Source organism: Myxine glutinosa, chromosome 4 (genome assembly GCF_964187855.1).
Source record: "Myxine glutinosa chromosome 4, kmMyxGlut1.1, whole genome shotgun sequence".
Classification (NCBI taxonomy): Eukaryota; Metazoa; Chordata; class Myxini; order Myxiniformes; family Myxinidae; genus Myxine; species Myxine glutinosa.
The window spans coordinates 191869129-191892882 of record NC_136264.1 but is presented as its reverse complement, the minus strand read 5'-3'; the positions used below and the strand labels follow the sequence as shown (position 1 = coordinate 191892882).

At 52.7% G+C, this 23754-nt stretch overlaps 1 protein-coding gene across 1 annotated transcript in view; it reads left to right on the top strand.

Moving 5' to 3' along the window:
- The first annotated feature begins 8394 nt into the window (after positions 1-8394).
- Positions 8395-23754, top strand: part of LOC137417898 (selenide, water dikinase 1-like) — a 41481-nt gene continuing 26121 nt past the window's right edge. Inside the window, exons 1-2 of the mRNA XM_068103837.2 lie at positions 8395-8581; positions 11149-11377. Coding sequence (XP_067959938.1) covers positions 11179-11377 — 199 coding nt within the window. The 5' untranslated portion in view covers positions 8395-8581; positions 11149-11178. The remainder of the gene's footprint in view (positions 8582-11148; positions 11378-23754) is intronic.

Genomic DNA, 23754 nt, shown 5'->3' with positions numbered 1-23754 from the left:
TGTCGACCCCCGTGCACGTTCGGCAAGTCGGGAAATGGTCGAGCCGGCGCTCACTACCAGCCATGAGCGCCGGCCATTCCGGAAACCTGCTATTCATCGCGGACCAAGCGTCGGGGGTGGCGTTTTCTCTGCGACACCGGCGCTCAGCTGAGTGTCATTCCCGCTTCGGCAGAGGACAGGCGGGCCGCCATTTGCGGCCCCTCCTTAATCGCGGCCAACGGCTCCGCCATCCGCACCTTCGGCCCACGCACCGTCGCCCTCCGCTTCAGCAGCCAGCTCTTTCGCTGGGAGTTCGTGACGGCGGACGTCCCCATGGCTTTGCTCGGGGCTGATTTCCTTTGCGCCCATGGGCTGCTGGTCGACGTTAAACGTCGGCGTCTTGCCAACGCCGAAACTTTCAGCTCGCTGGCGTGTGCCTTGAGCCGTTCCGCGCCCACCGAGCTTTCCTGCGTCCTCCCGTTGGCAGACGACTTCGCGCATCTCCTCGCGGTGTTCCCGGCCCTCACAGCGACCGACGTTTTCGGCCGTTGCGGTGCGTCACGGCATCGAGCATCACATTCCCACTACGGGCCCGCCGGTGTACGCCCGAGCTCGCCGTCTCGACCCAGCCAAACTCGCCGTCGCCAAGGCCGAGTTCGCCGCGCTGGAGCGCCTCGGCATCGTGCGGCGCTCCGACAGTGCCTGGGCCTCGCCGCTGCACATCGTCCCGTAGCCGGGGGCGGATGGCGGCCATGCGGCGACTACCGCCGCCTCAACGACGCCACTACCCCCGACAGGTACACCGTCCCGCACATCCAGGATTTTTCCGTCCAGTTGGCGGGGCGGACCATTTTTTCAAAAGTGGACCTGATTCGGGGGTACCACCAGGTGCCCGTCCGCCCGGCCGACTTCCCGAAGACGGCCGTTATTACACCTTTCGGCCTCTTCGAATTCCTCCGGATGCCCTTCGGCCTCAAAAACGCGGCACAGGCGTTCCAGCGCCTGATGGACGGCGTGCTGCGCGACTTGCCGTTCCTCTTTACCTACCTGGACGACATCCTCATCGCCAGCACGTCCAGAGCCGAGCACCTCCTCCACCTACGGACGCTGTTCGGCCGCCTCAGCGAGCACGGCTTGATCGTCAACCGGCCAAATGTCACTTTGGTGCAGCGACGATCGACTTTTTGGGCCACCACATCACCTGGAACGGCGCCGTACCGCTACCGGCCAAAGTCGAGGCCATCGCCGCTTTCCCCGCGCCCCCGCTCCGTCAAGGCGCTGCAGGAGTTCCTCGGGATGGTGAACTTTTACCACCGCTTCGTGCCCCGAGCTGCGCAACTCATGCGGCCCTTGTACACCGCCCTCCGCGGCCAGCCGGCGAAGCGCGATGTTGTCTGGTCCACGGACATGGACGCTGCTTTCACCGGCACGAAGCTGGCCCTCGCCAACGCCACGCTGCTGGCCCACCCGGTACCCCATTCTCCCATCGCCCTCACCACGGACGCCTCCGACTACGCCATGGGCGCGGTTCATGAGCAATGGGTAAACGGGGCCTGGCAGCCGCTCGCGTTCTTCAGCCGGCAACTCCTGCCCAACGAGTTGAAGTACAGCACTTTCGACCACGAGCTCCTCGGGCTGTACCTGGCCGTCCGCCATTTTCGCCACCTCCTGGACGGCCGCCCCGTTCACGGCCTTTGTCGACCACAAGCCATTGATTTTCGCCATGGCCAAGGTCACGGAGCCGTGGTCGGCCCGCCAGCAGCGCCACCTCTCCGCCGTGTAGGAATACACCACGGACATCCGGCACGTCGCCGGAAAGGACAACGCCGTGGCCGACTGCCTTTCTCGAGCCGGCGCCAACGCCGTCCACCTCGGCGTCGATTTCGCCCTGATGGCGATGGACCAGGCCACCGACGGCACGGTGCAGGTGCTCCGGGTGGCGGACACGGGCCTCCGCTTGGCTGACGTCCCCTTCGCGGACACGGTCCTGCTTTGTTACGTCTCCCAAGGCCGACCTCGCCCCGTTGTGCCGGTCACCTGGCGGCGTCGCATTTTTGCTTCGCTCCACGGCCTCTCACACACCCGGGCCGGAAGGCGTCCCAGAGGCTGGTGTCGGCACGTTTCGTCTGGCACGGGTTTGCGACGGGACATCCGTGACTGGGCCAACGCCTGCACACCCTGCCCAGCGGGCCAAGGTCCACCGTCACACCCAGGCTCCGCTGGCTCCTTTCACCGTGCCCGAGCGACGTTTCGACCACGTCCACGTGGACCTGGTGGGTCCCCTGCCCCCCATCGCAGGGGTTCACCCACCTGCTTACCATGGTGGACAGGACCACCAGGTGGCCGGAGGCCGTGCCCCTCGCCTCCACCACCACCGCCGACGTGGCCCAGGCGTTCATCGCCACCTGGGTCGCGCGTTTCGGCGCACCGGCGGACATCTCGTCGGACCGTGGCCCACAGTTCACATCCGAACTGTGGGGCGCGGTCGCCCCGCACGTTGGGCGTTACCCTGCACCGCACCACGGCCTACCACCCCCCAGGCCAATGGGTTGTGCGAGCGGTTCCACCACTCCATGAAGGCCGCACTCATGGCCGGCCTCCAGGACGACGGCTGGGCCGACCGGCTCCCGTGGGTCCTTTTGGGCCTCCGCACGGCTCCAAAGGAGGACCTCCAGGCGTCCACTGCCGAGCTGGTGTACGGCCAGGCCCTCCGCGTCCCGGGCGAGTTCGTGCCCGACGCCACCAGCCCCTGGTCCGCCGCGCGCCAGCGCATGGACTTCCAGGAGGCCGCCCAACGTTTCGCCCCGGTGCCCACGTCCCGCCACGGCGACCCTCAATCCTACGTCCCCCCCAGCACTCCGCATGGCGGAGTATGTCTTTGTGTGCCACGACGCGCACCGGGGGCCGCTCCGGCCACCATACGACGGACCCTTCCGGGTCCTACGACGGGACAACAAGTCCTTCGTCGTCAGCATCGGCGGCCGGGCGGACCGGATTTCGGTGGACCGCCTCAAGCTGGCCCACATGGGCGTCGGCCAGCCGCCACCCGCTGGCTCTCCCACCGTGGCGCGGCCGCCCCCCGTCCACTGCACCCCCCGTCCGGCCACCCGCCACCACACCGGACCCCCCCCCCCCCAGCGACCAGCCAGGGGTCGTTTCGGTCGGGTCATCCGGACCCCCCTCAGGTTGACCTTCCTGCACCAAGTCGATTCTGGGGGGGGGGGGGCATGTGTAGCGACCCATGGGTCCCCCAAAGCTCGAGACCAGCAACAGAATCTCCTGGCCCAAGCCGGTGACGTAACCGGCGGCCAAACCGCGGCGCCGAGGTTATAATCCTTTGCACCTGTCGGTCACATGACCACCAAAGCGTGCCTCGCCTGAGAGGCGTGGCTTTGGTTAGGATGTATGCTTTTTGGCTTGGATATATATATGCGAACCCGATAAACGGGCTTGCAGAGTTCCCGAGATGATTATACAATAAACATCTTCTCGGACGAGTTTGTGTCTTGTCCGTCACTTCGTCCGTCTCAAGCAGGAGCGCTGCTCCTTCACTAGCATATTAAACACACATTCGCACATAAAGCACAGCAAACTTAAACAGACACATAAAACATGATAAAGGGAGGGGGAGACAAGATGGGGAGAGAGAGGGAAGCACACAAGCACAACAGAAGAGAACAGCGACATCGCGAGATCTGTGGCAGGGAGAGGGCTGGGGAGTGGGGGGGGCGGGGGGGGGGGGGGAGGAAGGTAAGCGGTACATGGTATAAAACAAATTGACACAACGAGGAATTTCAGGAATGAAGTCGGAGATTGAAAGAGGTGAATTTGGGGTGTATTAACAGGGGTAGAAAAGATCAAGGTTTTGGATAGGGGAAGATAAGAGATGGTGGTGAACAGATGTTTTAAAGACCTGGAGGGAGGAGTGGGATTGACGAGAGTGAGGGAGTTTGTTCCAGAAGCTTTTTTTCTGTTCTTTTTTTTTTCCTGATTTTGGGCCTTGTGCTTTTTCTGGTCTTCATCAATGATCTCTCCGACCCTGGAAAATCCTCTCTGTCTCTCTGCTGATGACTCCACTCTCTGCCGCTCCATTCCTCATCCCTCAGATCGGCAGTCTGCAGCCTCCTCACTCTCTGCAGACCTGGACAAAATCACAGACTGGGCAAACAAGTGGAACATGTCTTTCAATCCTGACAAATCTTACACTCTTACTATGTCTCTCCGAAAAGATCGACTGGACAACCCTCCCATCTACTTTCTCAACAATCCTCTCCAATAAGTTCTGCTACACAAGCTTTTGCGTCTCACTATGTGTCATGATCTTTCCTGGGAAAACCATATTTCCAATCTGGCCTCCAAAGCCAGTCACCGACTGGGCATCCTCCGTCGTGCGAAGTCCTTCCTTGGCACACCTGAGCTCCTCACCACATACAAGGCTTTCATCCACAGCTCAATGGAATACTGCTCTCCCCTATGGGCCGGTGCTCCTGCCTCACACCTAGCTCGTCTTCACGCTGTTGAAACCAAAGCTTTCAGAATCATCGGAATCTCCCGCGATGAAGCTAACTCTGAGGGCCTTTCACTCACTCACCGCAGGCAGGTTGGTGGTCTTTCTGTCTTAGACAGTCTCCCCCCCCCCCCTCTCTCTCTCTCTCTCTTTCTTTCTTTCTCTCTCTCTCTCTCTCTCTCTCTCTCTCTCTCTCCCTCTCTCTCTCCCTCTTTCTCTCTCTCCCCCCCTCTCTCTCCCTCTCTCCCTCCCTCTCTCCCTCTCTCCCTCCCTCTCTCCCTCTCTCTCTCCCTCTTTCTCTCTATCTCTCTCTCTCCCTCTCTCTCTCTCTCTCTCCCTGCAACACAGTGCCCTGCAAAGGTATTCACCCCCCACTAATAATGGCACGTTTACATGAATTACAAATTATGTAGAAACAATTTTTCCAAATGAACTTTTTATTCATAACTGGTTGAAGAGATCAGACTATATACTGTTATAAATGAAGGTGGTTATACAGTATATCAGGAATACCCCCAAAAAAACATGTACAATTCAAATTTCACTATTACTTGGTGGAAGCACCTTTTGCAGCAATGACTGCTGAGTCTTTTTGGGTCGGTCTCTACCAGCTTTGCAGTGAGATGGTGAAATCTTTGTGCATTCTTCAGGTGAAAATTGCTCTAGTTCTGCCAAGTTTGACGGGGATCGTCGATGGACTGAAATCTTCAAGTGTCGCCTTAGTAAAGGCGGGAGTAAAGAGGAATGAAGGAGTGAACGTGAGCAGAGAGTCTTGATTTTGGCGGTTTAACCATAAGAGGGTTGCAGGCAGATCTTGTGCGACCTGTGGGAATATTTGGGGGACAGAGCCCAGAGAGAGCAGGGGAAGCAAGGCCGGAGAGGAGTCGGTAGAAGAGAGAAAGACCACCAACCTGCCTGCCGTGAGTAAGTGGCAGGCCCTCGGAGATAGCGTCATCGCGGGAGATTCCAATGATTCTGCAAGGTGTGAGGCAGGAGCACCAGCCCAGAGGGGAGAGTGGTATTCCATCAAGCTGCGGATCAAAGACTTGTATGTGGTGAGGAGCTCAGGTGTGCCGAGGAAGGACTTCGCACGACGGAGGATGCCCAGTCGGTGACTGGCTTTGGAGCTCAGCTTGGAAATGTGGTTTTCCCAGGAAAGATCATGGCAGATAGTGAGACCCAAAAGTTTGAGCGACAGAACTTCTTTGAGAGGATTGTTCAGAAAGTAGATGGGAGGGTTTTCCAGACAGTCTTTTCGGAGACATAGTGAGAGTGTGCGATTTGTCTGCATTGAAAGACATGCTCCACTTGTCTGTGATTTTGTCCAGGTCTGCAGAGAGTGAAGAGGCTGCTGCCCGCCAATCTGAGGGTTGAGATATGGATGTGTTGTGTTGTGGCGTGGATGTAGTTTGTCGTTTGGTGGTGGTTAAACTGTGGTTGAGGTGCTGTTGTGGTGGTAGTAATAGTTTTGTCTGATGCGCGGATTAGAATGAGGTTTTGGCACACATATGCAAATGAAGGCACTGCACACAAAGTCCATAGATTATCAAGAGAGAAGGAAAGCACCTCCACAAAATGCAGATATAATATGAGGAAAATAAAGGGAAGAGACGGGGAAGAACTTAACTAATGCCTCACAATGCATATTCCCTTTGAAACCCACCAGACACAAGGGAGGACTATGTGGAACTTTGAATAAATAACTAACTAACTGGGGAGCCTTATGTTGTCTGCCATTGCAGGGGGTGTCGGTTCACAGAACCATAACACTATACACACACGCACACATACATGAATTGTGATGATTGCACACAGGAGAGGGGGGAGAAGGGAGACAGTGGTGAGAGAGTGACACTTCTACCTTGACTTGAGAGAAGGGAGGGTGGAGAACCTATCTTGACTGACTTACTTCTGTTGTTCATTTTTAAACTTGAAAGCATCAAATACACTTCACTTAACAAATTAATAATTGATTAAAACCACACGCTATTTTAAATAAATATTGCATTCCACAGTTCGTCCACATGTACACATACAAGGTTTTTTGAAGTATTGTTTAATTACACAACTGGAAAAGAATTATATAAACTTTTCGAGACCAAGTAATGCTCTATAAAAGTTCGTATAAAGGAGTAAATAAAATATATTTACTTCTTCAGGCAGGTGTATGAATAAAATTGGCGTCAGTTTACATGAACTTTTCTAGAGCATTACTTGGTTTCTCCTAAGAACACAAGGGTAGTCCAGCATGCACACGAGAATATTTTGAATGTCCCTTCTTTTCTATAGTTTGCCACATGGCACATGCAATATAAAGGGGCCTTTTCTCTGCCCCTGGCATTTTCCCAAAGAATTACTACCAGGGTCGAAATTTTCTATGTCCAACTTCTTGGGGATCGTCCCTATATGAGCCAAGCAAAAATAGGACCACAGGTCCTGAAGCTCACCAGGATCAGGTGCAACAGTCACTTACCCCCCCCCTCCCCCCCTACAGACCCTCTCAAACCCAGATATTTTAATACTGTGAACAAACTTTGGTACATCACGGGTGATGAAGATTGTGTGTGTAGTTTCGGAAAGGAGAGCAAATACCTATTTTGGGGGGTCAACCTCCCCTCCCCCGTAAACCCCTTCAATGTGCTCAGAGTTTGATGCGGTCAATACACCTTCGTTAGGCATCAGATATGAAGCATTTGGCCAAGTTTCATCAAAAGTGTGTGTAGTTTCGGAAAAGAGATCAAATACCTGTTTTGGGGGGTCAAACCATCACCCTCCCCCATTCAACCCTCAGTAATGAGCGCAGATTTTGAATTTGTTTTGAAAGCCATTAATTAGACCTGTTGGCCGATGTATATTCCAAGTTCCAGCTAGTTTCAATGTGTAGTCTTTGAGATATGAGCACCAACACATTTTGGGCGGACGGACGGAGGGACGGACAGACACCAACGTGATTTCGAGGGTTTTCTAAATATAACTCACGAATGCATAAACGGGCGTTGCTGAAATTTGGAACATATTACCTCAACGTACAAAGTTTTTACTTCTGAAACTTGCAGCCGATTTCGACCAGTAGAAGCCGAGAAACGAATTTTCAGTCGCCATGTTAAAGCTGCATGCAGAGAAAGGATCCCACCTAAAGGGATGTATGGGGTGTATGGGGTGCTTTGGTGTGTGGGTCTAGTATGGGGTGTATGGGGAGCTTTGCGACCTCCCTTCATTGGTATGTGTGCGAATCGCTTGGAGTTTGGAATCTCGTTCGTGAAATGGTGACGTATTGACGAATGAGTATTCGTCATTAACATCTGCAACCTAAATGAGGCCACATAGGTGCCTGTATATTTACTGGTTATATTATAGGCAACTTATTATTGCCCTCATTCATCTAACACGTGCAAACTCGATTGTTTATTGAGACTTTGGCCTATTCGCTGCCACCTCGTCACACGTCTGTCGTGACGTGTTACATGTATGACTTATGACCTTAGGTTCAAATCCCACACATATATTGCCTACTCTTTGTGTTTCTCCTTTGTTTTAAAAAATGGCCTTACAATTAGTCGCTGCATATTGTATTTGGATGTTTCCTAATCAGCGGAGATTATATTGGGCGGTGTATAGGTCCAATCTCTTGTCGTTGTCCTCGCGTTTTGACTGTGATGATCAGTGCTTCTTGAGAAATTAATAATTTTGCAGCTGTGCATTACTTACACTATATTTCAGCGTATGAGAGAAAGATTTCGAAGATACAGTATTATTGACAGTAATAAAATCCTTCAAGGTCCGTTTTAATGATTAAATATCGTAAAACTCTGCGAACAAATAATAGACAATTCCATTTTGGTTTTTAAATTCATCTTGACAAAAAACACCAAATAACCAACGATAACCGCAGCGCAGGGTGACGCTACCTCCTCTGAATACGTTACACCCTTCTCGGGTTCTCATTGGTTCGTTCCGTAACCACGTGCTCCTGCAGGAAGGCGCCATTTTAAGGCATCCTTAAGATTTCTAAAGGAGACTCCTGGAGTTTGATTCTTCATCTCGGCTTCATCAGGAAAAAGTTCCGACTCCAACCTTCGCTTTGTCTCTGTGCTTGTGAGGTCCTTTTGTTGAGTTTTTATTCCTTTGTATCTTTTCCTATTTTTCCTCATCGTGTCTGGGCGCTGGTTGCGTCGTTATTATTGAACCACGACTACCTTATTTTATTCCCATGTTTTGTGTAATTGTTTGCAATGATAACCTTGTGCACCACATTGTCATCGCTGCTACCTATCTCGTTAGTGATATGCAGGTTGTACATATTTTAGGCTTTATTATTTTGAGTCTTGTAATGGATGCAAAGTCTGGTTGCTCCGCGATACGTCATCCTTGGGAGGATCAAGGAGGTTGTCTTGATGGTGATGCTTGAAATGGACATGCAGGTTGTCTTGGTGCTGATGCTTGACATGGACATGCAGGTTGTCTTGATGCTCTGGTTGAGATGGACAGGCAGGTTGTCTTGGTGCTGATGCTTGACATGGACATGTAGGTTTTCTTGGTGCTTATGCTTGAAATGGACATGCAGGTTGTCTTGGTGCTGATGCTTGACATGGACATGCAGGTTGTCTTGATGCTCTGGTTGAGATGGACAGGCAGGTTGTCTTGGTGCTGATGCTTGACATGGACATGTAGGTTTTCTTGGTGCTGATGCTTGAAATGGACATGCAGGTTGTCTTGATGCTCTGGTTGAGATGGACAGGCAGGTTGTCTTGGTGCTGATGCTTGACATGGACATGTAGGTTTTCTTGGTGCTTATGCTTGAAATGGACATGCAGTTGTCTTGGTGCTTATGCTTGACATGGACATGTAGGTTTTCTTGGTGCTGATGCTTGACATGGACATGCAGGTTGTCTTTATGCTCTGGTTGAGATGGACAGGCAGGTTGTCTTGGTGCTGATGCTTGACATGGACATGTAGGTTTTCTTGGTGCTTATGCTTGAAATGGACATGCAGGTTGTCTTGGTGCTGATGCTTGACATGGACATGCAGGTTGTCTTGATGCTCTGGTTGAGATGGACAGGCAGGTTGTCTTGGTGCTGATGCTTGACATGGACAGGCAAGTTTTATTGGTCTCGATGCTTGAGATGGACAGGCAGGTTGGTCTCAGTGCTGATGTTTGAGATGGATAGGTGGGTTGTCTTGGTGCTCTGGTTGAGATGGACATGCCTTTTCTTCTATTGATGTTGAGAGCTCTGATGGACAGGCTGTTTGATGCCGATACCTGGGATTATGGACAGGCAGGTTGTCCAGGTGATCAATGCTGGTGCCCTTGATATAAAGGCTGGTGGTCCTGCTGGTTGGTGCTGTTACCTCGGATGGATGGTCGCTGGTCGGGTTATCCTTACTTTGAATTTGAGATGTTTAATACTGTCATTCCTTCATTTTGTTCCAATATACAATGAAATAAATAATTTGTGTTCAATTTTATCAACCTTTCCAGGTTGATGAATGGAGTTGAAGTTTTACTTTGTGGCTCACATCATACCTGCATCTTGGAATTTGGCGAACCTTTTTTTTGGGTTGCATCCCTCGTGGTGTACGATTTATAGCTCCTGGAGCCCAGTATGATGCAAGATGAATGGTCAAGGTAGTATTATGTGCCCTCAAAATGTTGATGTTTAGGAAACTGATAAATCTCACTGGTCGTGAGGAAAGAGGACTCCTTGATACGTCTATCTTTGTTGCTTGGGTCTAGCTTGGGGCGTGGTTCACCGCTGCTCGTGCCATTTCTCCTCATAATGACATTCCACAGCATCTTGTGTATGAGAAGGTGCAAACTTTGCAAACTCCCATTTCAATATCTGCATATTCTAAATTTTCTGGACATCTCTGGTATGTTAATGAGGAGCTCATTGGATTAGGCTGATTCAGCTGTGTTCAGAGTCGAAACGAGCAATGGAAAATGAGCATGTGGATAAAGCTCCAAAGTCTAAACGGCGAAATATCAGGAAGTCTGAGGAGTGAGGGGCGGGGGGGATGTTAGAGATTACCTTAGAAGAGGTAGAATTGTATAGAATAGTATGGACCGTGTACAAGTACGAAGCAAATCTTGATGTAAGGATGTAGCAGCCTGTTTGCTTAAGGATTGTGTCTGAATGTGCACTATATGGAGGGTCGTGTTTGTGATAAGTTGGAGAGGGTTTAAAGCTGAACGTTTGTAAAATCTCTTGTAAACAACCAATGGGCCTGCCGGGTTACATCTCTGAAGAACAGATTTCGCACCGGCCCAGAGGAACGAAGCAAGAAAGCCATGGGATTCTGCCAGGCCAGGAGAGAGGTGGGCGGAGCTATGATCATAAGCGAGAAGGGGGCGGAAGCCCAATGCCTGGAGGGCCAGAAGAGGGAGGAGCCTGGAGGAGTGGGAAGAGAGTGCTAAGGAGGAGAATTGACAGTGCTTTGAGGAGCTCGCATGTTATTGCATGTTATTTCGTTAGTCTTGATTGATTGATAAATTTTTGGGTAAATATACATTTTTAATAACTTTGTCTTTCCCACCATTTTCAGTACACCTGTGGTGTGTAGTAGAATCTATGGATTGTGTCAGAGGTGTTGATGTGGAGAGGATTTTTGCTTCCTGATATCCCTGATCTGCATCGCACTGTTTTCCTTACCTCGTGTTACAGGCTGGGGTGTTGTGAGAAGACCTGCTGACGATGTCTGTGCATCGATATTTTGATCCTGAAGACCACGAACTGGACAAGAGCTTCCGGCTGACCAAATTCTCCGATCTGAAAGGATGAGGGTGTAAGGTCCCCCAGGAGTCTCTGCTCAAGCTCCTGGAGGGACTGGAGCAGGACAGTCCGTTCCAAGATGAACACCAACAATTCATGGGAGCGGTTATGCCTCGTCTCGGTAAGAACTGTTGTGGTGTGCGAGTGTTCTCACGATCGTGTGATTTGCAAATCGGAATATGTTTTGTATCCCAGTGCTTGAGAGTTGCACCTCTTTTGCTTTGAACTTTCAACAATGTTACTTGGCCCGTGACTCCACTCTGGCCCCACATTGATCCACACTCTGCCTGGGCCCCATATTGATCCACACCCTCCCTGGACCCCACACTGATCCACACCCTCCCTGGGCCCCACACTGATCCACACTCTCACTGGACCCCACATTGATCCACACTCTCCCTGGACTCCACATTGATCCACACTCTCCCTGGACCCCACATTGATCCACACTCTCCCTGGACCCCACATTGATCCACACTCTCCCTGGACCCCACATTGATCCACACTCTCCCTGGACCCCACATTGATCCACACTCTCCCTGGACCCCACATTGATCCACACTCTCCCTGGACCCCACATTGATCCACACAATCCCTGGACCCCACATTGATCCACACAATCTCTGGACCCCACACTGATCCACACAATCTCTGGACCCCACACTGATCCACACTCTCCCTGGACCCCACATTGAGCCACACAATCTCTGGACCCCACATTGATCCACACTCTCCCTGGACCCCACATTGATCCACACAATCTCTGGACCCCACATTGATCCACACAATCTCTGGACCCCACATTGATGCACACAATCTCTGGACCCCACATTGATCCACACTCTCCCTGGACCCCACATTGATCCACACAATCTCTGGACCCCACATTGATCCACACAATCTCTGGACCCCACATTGATGCACACAATCTCTGGACCCCACATTGATCCACACTCTCCCTGGACTCCACATTGATCCACACAATCTCTGGACCCCACATTGATCCACACAATCCCTGGACCCCACATTGATCCACACAATCTCTGGACCCCACATTGATCCACACAATCTCTGGACCCCACATTGATCCACACAATCTCTGGACCCCACATTGATCCACACAATCTCTGGACCCCACATTGATCCACACAATCTCTGGACCCCACATTGATCCACACAATCTCTGGACCCCACATTGATCCACACTCTCCCTGGACCCCACATTGATCCACACAATCTCTGGACCCCACATTGATCCACACTCTCCCTGGACTCCACATTGATCCACACAATCTCTGGACCCCACATTGATCCACACTCTCCCTGGACTCCACATTGATCCACACTCTCCCTGGACCCCACATTGATCCACACTCTCCCTGGACCCCACATTGAACCACACAATCTCTGGACCCCACATTGAACCACACTCTCCCTGGACCCCACATTGATCCACACTCTCCCTGGACCCCACATTGATCCACACAATCTCTGGACCCCACATTGATCCACACAATCCCTGGACCCCACATTGATCCACACAATCCCTGGACCCCACATTGATCCACACAATCTCTGGACCCCACATTTATCCACACTCTCCCTGGACTCCACATTGATCCACACTCTCCCTGGACCCCACATTGATCCACACTCTCCCTGGACCCCACATTGATCCACACTCTCCCTGGACCCCACATTGATCCACACAATCTCTGGACCCCACATTGATCCACACTCTCCCTGGACCCCACATTGATCCACACTCTCCCTGGACCCCACATTGATCCACACTCTCCCTGGACCCCACATTGATCCACACTCTCCCTGGACTCCACATTGATCCACACTCTCCCTGGACCCCACATTGATCCACACTCTCCCTGGACTCCACATTGATCCACACAATCTCTGGACCCCACATTGATCCACACAATCTCTGGACCCCACATTGATCCACACTCCCTGGACCCCACATTGATCCACACAATCTCTGGACCCCACATTGATCCACACTCCCTGGACCCCACATTGATCCACACTCTCCCTGGACCCCACATTGATCCACACTCTCCCTGGACCCCACATTGATCCACACTCTCCCTGGACCCCACATTGATCCACACTCTCCCTGGACTCCACATTGATCCACACTCTCCCTGGACCCCACATTGATCCACACTCTCCCTGGACTCCACATTGATCCACACTCTCCCTGGACCCCACATTGATCCACACAATCTCTGGACTCCACATTGATCCACACAATCTCTGGACCCCACATTGATCCACACAATCTCTGGACCCCACATTGATCCACACTCTCCCTGGACCCCACATTGATCCACACAATCTCTGGACCCCACATTGATCCACACAATCCCTGGCCTCCACATTGATCCACACAATCTCTGGACTCCACATTGATCCACACAATCTCTGGACCCCACATTGATCCACACAATCTCTGGACCCCACATTGATCCACACAATCTCTGGACTCCACATTGATCCACACAATCTCTGGACCCCACATTGATCCACACAATCTCTGGACCCCACATTGATCCACACAATCTCTGGACCCCACATTGATCCACACAATCTCTGGACCCCACATTGATCCACACTCTCCCTGGACCCCACATTGATCCACACTCTCCCTGGACCCCACATTGATCCACACTCTCCCTGGACACCACATTGACCCACACTCTCCCTGGACCCCACATTGATCCACACTCTCCCTGGACCCCACATTGATCCACACTCTCCCTGGACCCCACATTGATCCACACTCTCCCTGGACCCCACATTGATCCACACAATCTCTGGACCCCACATTGATCCACACAATCACTGGACCCCACACTGATCCACACAATCTCTGGACCCCACACTGATCCACACTCTCCCTGGACCCCACATTGATCCACACAATCTCTGGACCCCACATTGATCCACACTCTCCCTGGACCCCACATTGATCCACACAATCTCTGGACCCCACATTGATCCACACAATCCCTGGACCCCACATTGATCCACACAATCTCTGGACCCCACATTGATCCACACAATCTCTGGACCCCACATTGATCCACACAATCTCTGGACACCACATTGATCCACACTCTCCCTGGACCCCACATTGATCCACACAATCTCTGGACCCCACATTGATCCACACAATCTCTGGACCCCACATTGATCCACACTCTCCCTGGACCCCACATTGATCCACACTTTCCCTGGACCCCACATTGATCCACACTCTCCCTGGACCCCACATTGATCCACACTCTCCCTGGACCCCACATTGATCCACACAATCTCTGGACCCCACATTGATCCACACAATCTCTGGACCCCACATTGATCCACACAATCTCTGGACCCCACATTGATCCACACAATCTCTGGACACCACATTGATCCACACTCTCCCTGGACCCCACATTGATCCACACTCTCCCTGGACTCCACATTGATCCACACAATCTCTGGACCCCACATTGATCCACACAATCTCTGGACACCACATTGATCCACACTCTCCCTGGACCCCACATTGATCCACACTCTCCCTGGACTCCACATTGATCCACACTCTCCCTGGACTCCACTGAGCCACACTCTCCCTGGACCCCACATTGATCCACACAATCTCTGGACCCCACATTGATCCACACTCCTTGGACCCCACATTGATCCACACAATCTCTGGACCCCACATTGATCCACACTCTACCTGGACCCCACATTGATCCACACTCTCCCTGGACCCCACATTGATCCACACTCTCCCTGGACCCCACATTGATCCACACTCTCCCTGGACCCCACATTGATCCACACAATCTCTGGACCCCACATTGATCCACACTCTCCCTGGACCCCACATTGATCCACACTCTCCCTGGACCCCACATTGATCCACACTCTCCCTGGACCCCACATTGATCCACACTCTCCCTGGACCCCACATTGATCCACACTCTCCCTGGACCCCACATTGATCCACACTCCCTGGACCCCACATTGATCCACACTCTCCCTGGACCCCACATTGAGCCACACTCTCCCTGGACCCCACATTGATCCACACTCTCCCTGGACCCCACATTGATCCACACTCTCCCTGGACCCCACATTGATCCACACAATCTCTGGACCCCACATTGATCCACACAATCTCTGGACCCCACATTGATCCACACTCCCTGGACCCCACATTGATCCACACAATCTCTGGACCCCACATTGATCCACACAATCCCTGGACTCCACATTGATCCACACAATCCCTGGACCCCACATTGATCCACACAATCTCTGGACTCCACATTGATCCACACAATCTCTGGACTCCACATTGATCCACACTCTCCCTGGACCCCACATTGATCCACACAATCTCTGGACCCCACATTGATCCACACTCTCCCTGGACCCCACATTGATCCACACTCTCCCTGGACCCCACATTGATCCACACAATCTCTGGACCCCACATTGATCCACACAATCTCTGGACTCCACATTGATCCACACTCTCCCTGGACCCCACATTGATCCACACTCTCCCTGGACCCCACATTGATCCACACAATCTCTGGACCCCACATTGATCCACACTCTCCCTGGACCCCACATTGATCCACACTCTCCCTGGACCCCACATTGATCCACACTCTCCCTGGACCCCACATTGATCCACACTCTCCCTTGACCCCACATTGATCCACACAATCTCTGGACTGCACATTGATCCACACAATCTCGACCCCACATTGATCCACACTCTCCCTGGACCCCACATTGATCCACACAATCTCTGGACTGCACATTGATCCACACAATCTCGACCCCACATTGATCCACACTCTCCCTGGACCCCACATTGATCCACACTCTCCCTGGACCCCACATTGGTCCACACAATCTCTGGACCCCACACTGATCCACACAATCTCTGGACCCCACATTGATCCACACTCTCCCTGGACCTCACATTGATCCACACTCTCCCTGGACCCCACATTGATCCACACAATCTCTGGACCCCACTGATCCACACAATCTCTGGACCCCACACTGATCCACACAATCTCTGGACCCCACACTGAGCCACACTCTCCCTGGACCCCACATTGATCCACACAATCTCTGGACCCCACACTGATCCACACTCTCCCTGGACCCCACATTGATCCACACAATCTCTGGACCCCACATTGATCCACACTCTCCCTGGACCCCGCATTGATCCACACTCTCCCTCGACCCCACATTGATCCACACTCTCCCTGGACCCCACATTGATCCACACTCTCCCTGGACCCCACATTGATCTACACTCTCCCTGGACCCCACATTGATCCACACTCTCCCTGGACCCCACATTGATCCACACTCTCCCTGGACCCCACATTGATCCACACTCTCCCTGGACCCCACATTGATCCACACTCTCCCTGGACCCCACATTGATCCACACTCTCCCTGGACTCCACATTGATCCACACTCTCCCTGGACCCCACATTGATCCACACTCTCCCTGGACCCCACATTGATCCACACTCTCCCTGGACCCCACATTGATCCACACTCTCCCTTGACACCACATTGATCCACACTCTCCCTGGACTCCACATTGATCCACACTCTACCTGGACTCCACATTGATCCACACAATCTCTGGACCCCACATTGATCCACTCTCCCTGGACCCCACATTGATCCACACTCTCCCTGGACCCCACATTGATCCACACTCTCCCTGGACCCCACATTGATCCACACAATCTCTGGACCCCACATTGATCCACACTCTCCCTGGACTCCACATTGATCCACACAATCTCTGGACCCCACATTGATCCACACTCTCCCTGGACTCCACATTGATCCACACAATCTCTGGACCCCACATTGATCCACACTCTCCCTGGACCCCACATTGATCCACACTCTCCCTGGACCCCACATAGATCCACACAATCTCTGGACTCCACATTGATCCACACAATCTCTGGATACACATTGATCCACACAATCTCTGGACACCACATTGATCCACACAATCTCTGGACCCCACATTGATCCACACTCTCCCTGGACCCCACATTGATCCACACAATCTCTGGACTCCACATTGATCCACACAATCTCTGGACCCCACATTGATCCACACTCTCCCTGGACACCGCATTGATCCACACAATCTCTGGACCCCACATTGATCCACACTCTCCCTGGACCCCACATTGAACCACACAATCTCGACCCCACATTGATCCACACTCTCCCTGGACTCCACATTGATCCACACTCTTCCTGGATGCCACATTGATCCACACTCTCCCTGGACCCCACATTGATCCACACAATCTCTGGACCCCACATTGATCCACACAATCTCTGGACCCCACGTTGATCCACACTCTCCCTGGACCCCACATTGATCCACACAATCTCTGGACTCCACATTGATCCACACTCTCCCTGGACACCACATTGATCCACACTCTCCCTGGACACCACATTGATCCACACTCTCCCTGGACCCCACATTGATCCACACAATCTCTGGACTCCACATTGATCCCCACTCTCCCTGGACCCCACATTGATCCACACTCTCCCTGGACCCCACATTGATCCACACTCTCCCTGGACCCCACATTGATCCACACAATCTCTGGACCCCACATTGATCCACACTCTCCCTGGACCCCACATTGATCCACACTCTCCCTGGACTCCACATTGATCCACACTCTCCCTGGACCCCACATTGATCCACACAATCTCTGGACTCCACATTGATCCACACTCTCCCTGGACCCCACATTGATCCACACTCTCCCTGGACCCCACATTGATCCACACTCTCCCTGGACCCCACATTGATCCACACTCTCCCTGGACCCCACATTGATCCACACTCTCCCTGGACCCCACATTGATCCACACAATCTCTGGACCCCACATTGATCCACACAATCTCTGGACCCCACATTGATCCACACTCTCCCTGGACCCCACATTGATCCACACAATCTCTGGACCCCACATTGATCTACACAATCCCTGGACCCCACATTGATCCACACAATCCCTGGACTCCACATTGATCCACACAATCTCTGGACCCCACATTGATCCACACAATCTCTGGACCCCACATTGATCCACACAATCTCTGGACCCCACATTGATCCACACAATCTCTGGACCCCACATTGATCCACACTCTCCCTGGACTCCACATTGATCCACACAATCTCTGGATCCCACATTGATCCACACTCTCCCTGGACCCCACATTGATCCACACTCTCCCTGGACCCACATTGATCCACACAATCTCTGGACCCCACATTGATCCACACAATCTCTGGACCCCACATTGATCCACACTCTCCCTGGACCCCACATTGATCCACACTCTCCCTGGACCCCACATTGATCCACACAATCTCTGGACCCCACATTGATCCACACTCCCTGGACCCCACATTGATCCACACTCTCCCTGGACCCCACATTGATCCACACTCTCCCTGGACCCCACATTGATCCACACTCTCCCTGGACCCCACATTGATCCACACTCTCCCTGGACCCCACATTGATCCACACTCTCCCTGGACCCCACATTGATCCACACAATCTCTGGACCCCACATTGATCCACACAATCTCTGGACCCCACATTGATCCACACAATCTCTGGACCCCACATTGATCCACACTCTCCCTGGACCCCACATTGATCCACAATATCCCTGGACCCCACATTGATCCACACTCTCCCTGGACCCCACATTGATCCACACTCTCCCTGGACCCCACATTGATCCACACAATCTCTGGACTCCACATTGATCCACACTCTCCCTGGACCCCACATTGATCCACACAATCTCTGGACCCCACATTGATCCACACAATCTCTGGACCCCACATTGATGCACACAATCTCTGGACCCCACACTGATCCACACAATCTCTGGACCCCACACTGATCCACACAATCTCTGGACCCCACACTGATCCACACAATCTCTGGACCCCACACTGATCCACACAATCTCTGGACCCCACACTGATCCACACAATCTCTGGACTCCACATTGATCCACACAATCTCTGGACCCCACACTGATCCACACAATCTCTGGACCCCACACTGATCCACACAATCTCTGGACCCCACACTGATCCACACTCTCCCTGGACCCCACATTGATCCACACAATCTCTGGACTCCACATTGATCCACACAATCTCTGGACCCCACATTGATCCACACTCTCCCTGGACCCCACATTGATCCACACTCTCCCTGGACCCCACATTGATCCACACTCTCCCTGGACCCCACATTGATCCACACTCTCCCTGGACCCCACATTGATCCACACTCTCCCTGGACCCCACATTGATCCACACTCTCCCTGGACCCCACATTGATCCACACTCTCCCTGGACCCCACATTGATCCACACTCTCCCTGGACCCCACATTGATCCACACTCTCCCTGGACCCCACATTGATCCACACTCTCCCTGGACCCCACATTGATCCACACTCTCCCTGGACCCCACATTGATCCACACTCTCCCTGGACCCCACATTGAGCCACACTCTCCCTGGACCCCACATTGATCCACACTCTCCCTGGACCCCACATTGATCCACACTCTCCCTGGACCCCACATTGATCCACACTCTCCCTGGACCCCACATTGATCCACACTCTCCCTGGACCCCACATTGATCCACACTCTCCCTGGACCCCACATTGATCCACACTCTCCCTGGACCCCACATTGATCCACACTCTCCCTGGACCCCACATTGATCCACACTCTCCCTGGACTTCACATTGATCCACACTCTCCCTGGACCCCACATTGATCCACACTCTCCCTGGACTCCACATTGATCCACACAATCTCTGGACCCCACATTGATCCACACTCTCCCTGGACCCCACATTGATCCACACTCTCCCTGGACCCCACATTGATCCACACAATCTCTGGACCCCACATTGATCCACACTCTCCCTGGACCCCACATTGATCCACACAATCTCTGGACCCCACATAGATCCACACTCTCCCTGGACCCCACATTGATCCACACAATCTCTGGACCCCACATTGATCCACACTCTCCCTGGACCCCACATTGATCCACACAATCTCTGGACCCCACATTGATCCACACAATCTCTGGACCCCACATTAATCCACACAATCTCTGGACCCCACATTGATCCACACAATCTCTGGACCCCACACTGATCCACACAATCTCTGGACCCCACATTGATCCACACTCTCCCTGGACCCCACATTGATCCACACAATCTCTGTACTCCACATTGATCCACACAATCTCTGGACCCCGCATTGATCCACTCTCCCTGGTCCCCGCATTGATCCACACAATCTCTGGACCCCACATTGATCCACACTCTCCCTGGACCCCCACATTGATCCACACAATCTCGACCCCACATTGATCCACACTCTCCCTGGACCCCACATTGATCCACACTCTCCCTGGACCCCACATTGATCCACACTCTCCCTGGACCCCACATTGATCCACACAATCTCTGGACCCCACATTGATCCACACTCTCCCTGGACCCCACATTGATCCACACAATCTCTGGACTCCACACTGATCCACACAATCTCTGGACCCCACACTGATCCACACAATCTCTGGACCCCACACTGATCCACACAATCTCTGGACCCCACACTGATCCACACTCTCCCTGGACCCCACATTGATCCACACAATCTCTGGACCCCACATTGATCCACACAATCTCTAGACCCCACATTGATCCACACTCTCCCTGGACTCCACATTGATCCACACTCTCCCTGGACCCCACATTGATCCACACTCTCGCTGGACCCCACATTGATCCACACTCTCCCTGGACCCCACATTGATCCACACTCTCCCTGGACCCCACATTGATCCACACTCTCCCTGGACCCCACATTGATCCACACTCTCCCTGGACCCCACATTGATCCACACTCTCCCTGGACCCCACATTGATCCACACTCTCCCTGGACCCCACATTGATCCACACTCTCCCTGGACCCCACATTGATCCACACAATCTCTGGACCCCACATTGATCCACACTCTCCCTGGGCCCCACATTGATCCACACTCTCCCTGGACCCCACATTGATCCACACAATCTCTGGACCCCACATTGATCCACACAATCTCTGGACCCCACATTGATCCACACAATCTCTGGACCCCACATTGATCCACACAATCTCTGGACCCCACATTGATCCACACAATCTCTGGACCCCACATTGATCCACACTCTCCCTGGACCCCACATTGATCCACACTCTCCCTGGACCCCACATTGATCCACACAATCTCTGGACTCCACATTGATCCACACAATCTCTGGACCCCACATTGATCCACACTCTCCCTGGACCCCACATTGATCCACACAATCTCTGGACCCACATTGATCCACACTCTCCCTGGACCCCACATTGATCCATACAATCTCTGGACCCCACATTGATCCACACTCTCCCTGGACTCCACATTGATCCACACAATCTCTGGACCCCACATTGATCCACACTCTCCCTGGACCCCACATTGATCCACACTCTCCCTGGACCCCACATTGATCCACACAATCTCTGGACCCCACATTGATCCACACTCTCCCTGGACCCCACATTGATCCACACAATCTCTGGACCCCACATTGATCCACACTCTCCCTGGACCCCACATTGATCCACACAATCTCTGGACCCCACATTGATCCACACTCTCCCTGGACCCCACATTGATCCACACAATCTCTGGACCCCACATTGATCCACACAATCTCTGGACCCCACATTGATCCACACTCTCCCTGGACCCCACATTGATCCACACTCTCCCTGGACCCCACATTGATCCACACAATCTCTGGACCCCACATTGATCCACACTCTCCCTGGACCCCACATTGATCCACACAATCTCTGGACCCCACATTGATCCACACTCTCCCTGGACCCCACATTGATCCACACTCTCCCTGGACCCCACATTGATCCACACAATCTCGACCCCACATTGATCCACACAATCTCGACCCCACATTGATCCACACAATCTCTGGACCCCACACTGATCCACACAATCTCTGGACCCCACACTGATCCACACAATCTCTGGACCCCACACTGATCCACACAATCTCTGGACCCCACACTGATCCACACAATCTCTGGACCCCACACTGATCCACACAATCTCTGGACCCCACACTGATCCACACAATCTCTGGACCCCACACTGATCCACACAATCTCTGGACCCCACACTGATCCACACAATCTCTGGACCCCACACTGATCCACACTCTCCCTGGACCCCACATTGATCCACACAATCTCTGGACCCCACATTGATCCACACTCTCCCTGGACCCCACATTGATCCACACAATCTCTGGACCCCACATTGATCCACACTCTCCCTGGACCCCACATTGATCCACACAATCTCTGGACCCCACATTGATCCACACTCTCCCTGGACCCCACATTGATCCACACAATCTCTGGACCCCACACTGATCCACACAATCTCTGGACCCCACACTGACCCACACAATCTCTGGACCCCACACTGATCCACACTCTGTCCCACACTGATCCACACTCTGTCCCACACTGATCCACACTCTGTCCCACACTGATCCGCACACTGTCCCACACTGATCCGCACACTGTCCCACACTGATCCGCACACTGTCCCACACTGATCCGCACACTGTCCCACACTGATATGCACACTGTCCCACACTGATCCGCACACTGTCCCACACTGATCCGCACACTGTCCCACACTGATCCGCACACTGTCCCACACTGATCCGCACACTGTCCCACACTGATCCGCACACTGTCCCACACTGATCCGCACACTGTCCCACACTGATCCGCACACTGTCCCACACTGATCCGCACACTGTCCCACACTGATCCGCACTCTGTCCCACACTGATCCGCACTCTGTCCCACACTGATCCACACTCTGTCCCACACTGATCCACACTCTGTCCCACACTGATCCACACTCTGTCCCACACTGATCCACACTCTGTCCCACACTGATCCACACTCTGTCCCACACTGATCCACACTCTGTCCCACACTGATCCACACTCTGTCCCACACTGATCCACACTCTGTTCCACTCTCTTGGTCTCATTGATGTCGCCAGTTTTCATCCGCATTCACTTTGAACCATGACCACCATCGTAGTGTATAACGTCATGCGATTCTTCTTGTGATCAAGATGAATTGACCACCACTGTTTTTCAGACCTGTTGAATCCCCGCTGTTTCTGATATTTTGTTTAAAAACTGATTTGCTGCACTTGTGCAAATGGAGGTTCTTCTCTTTAA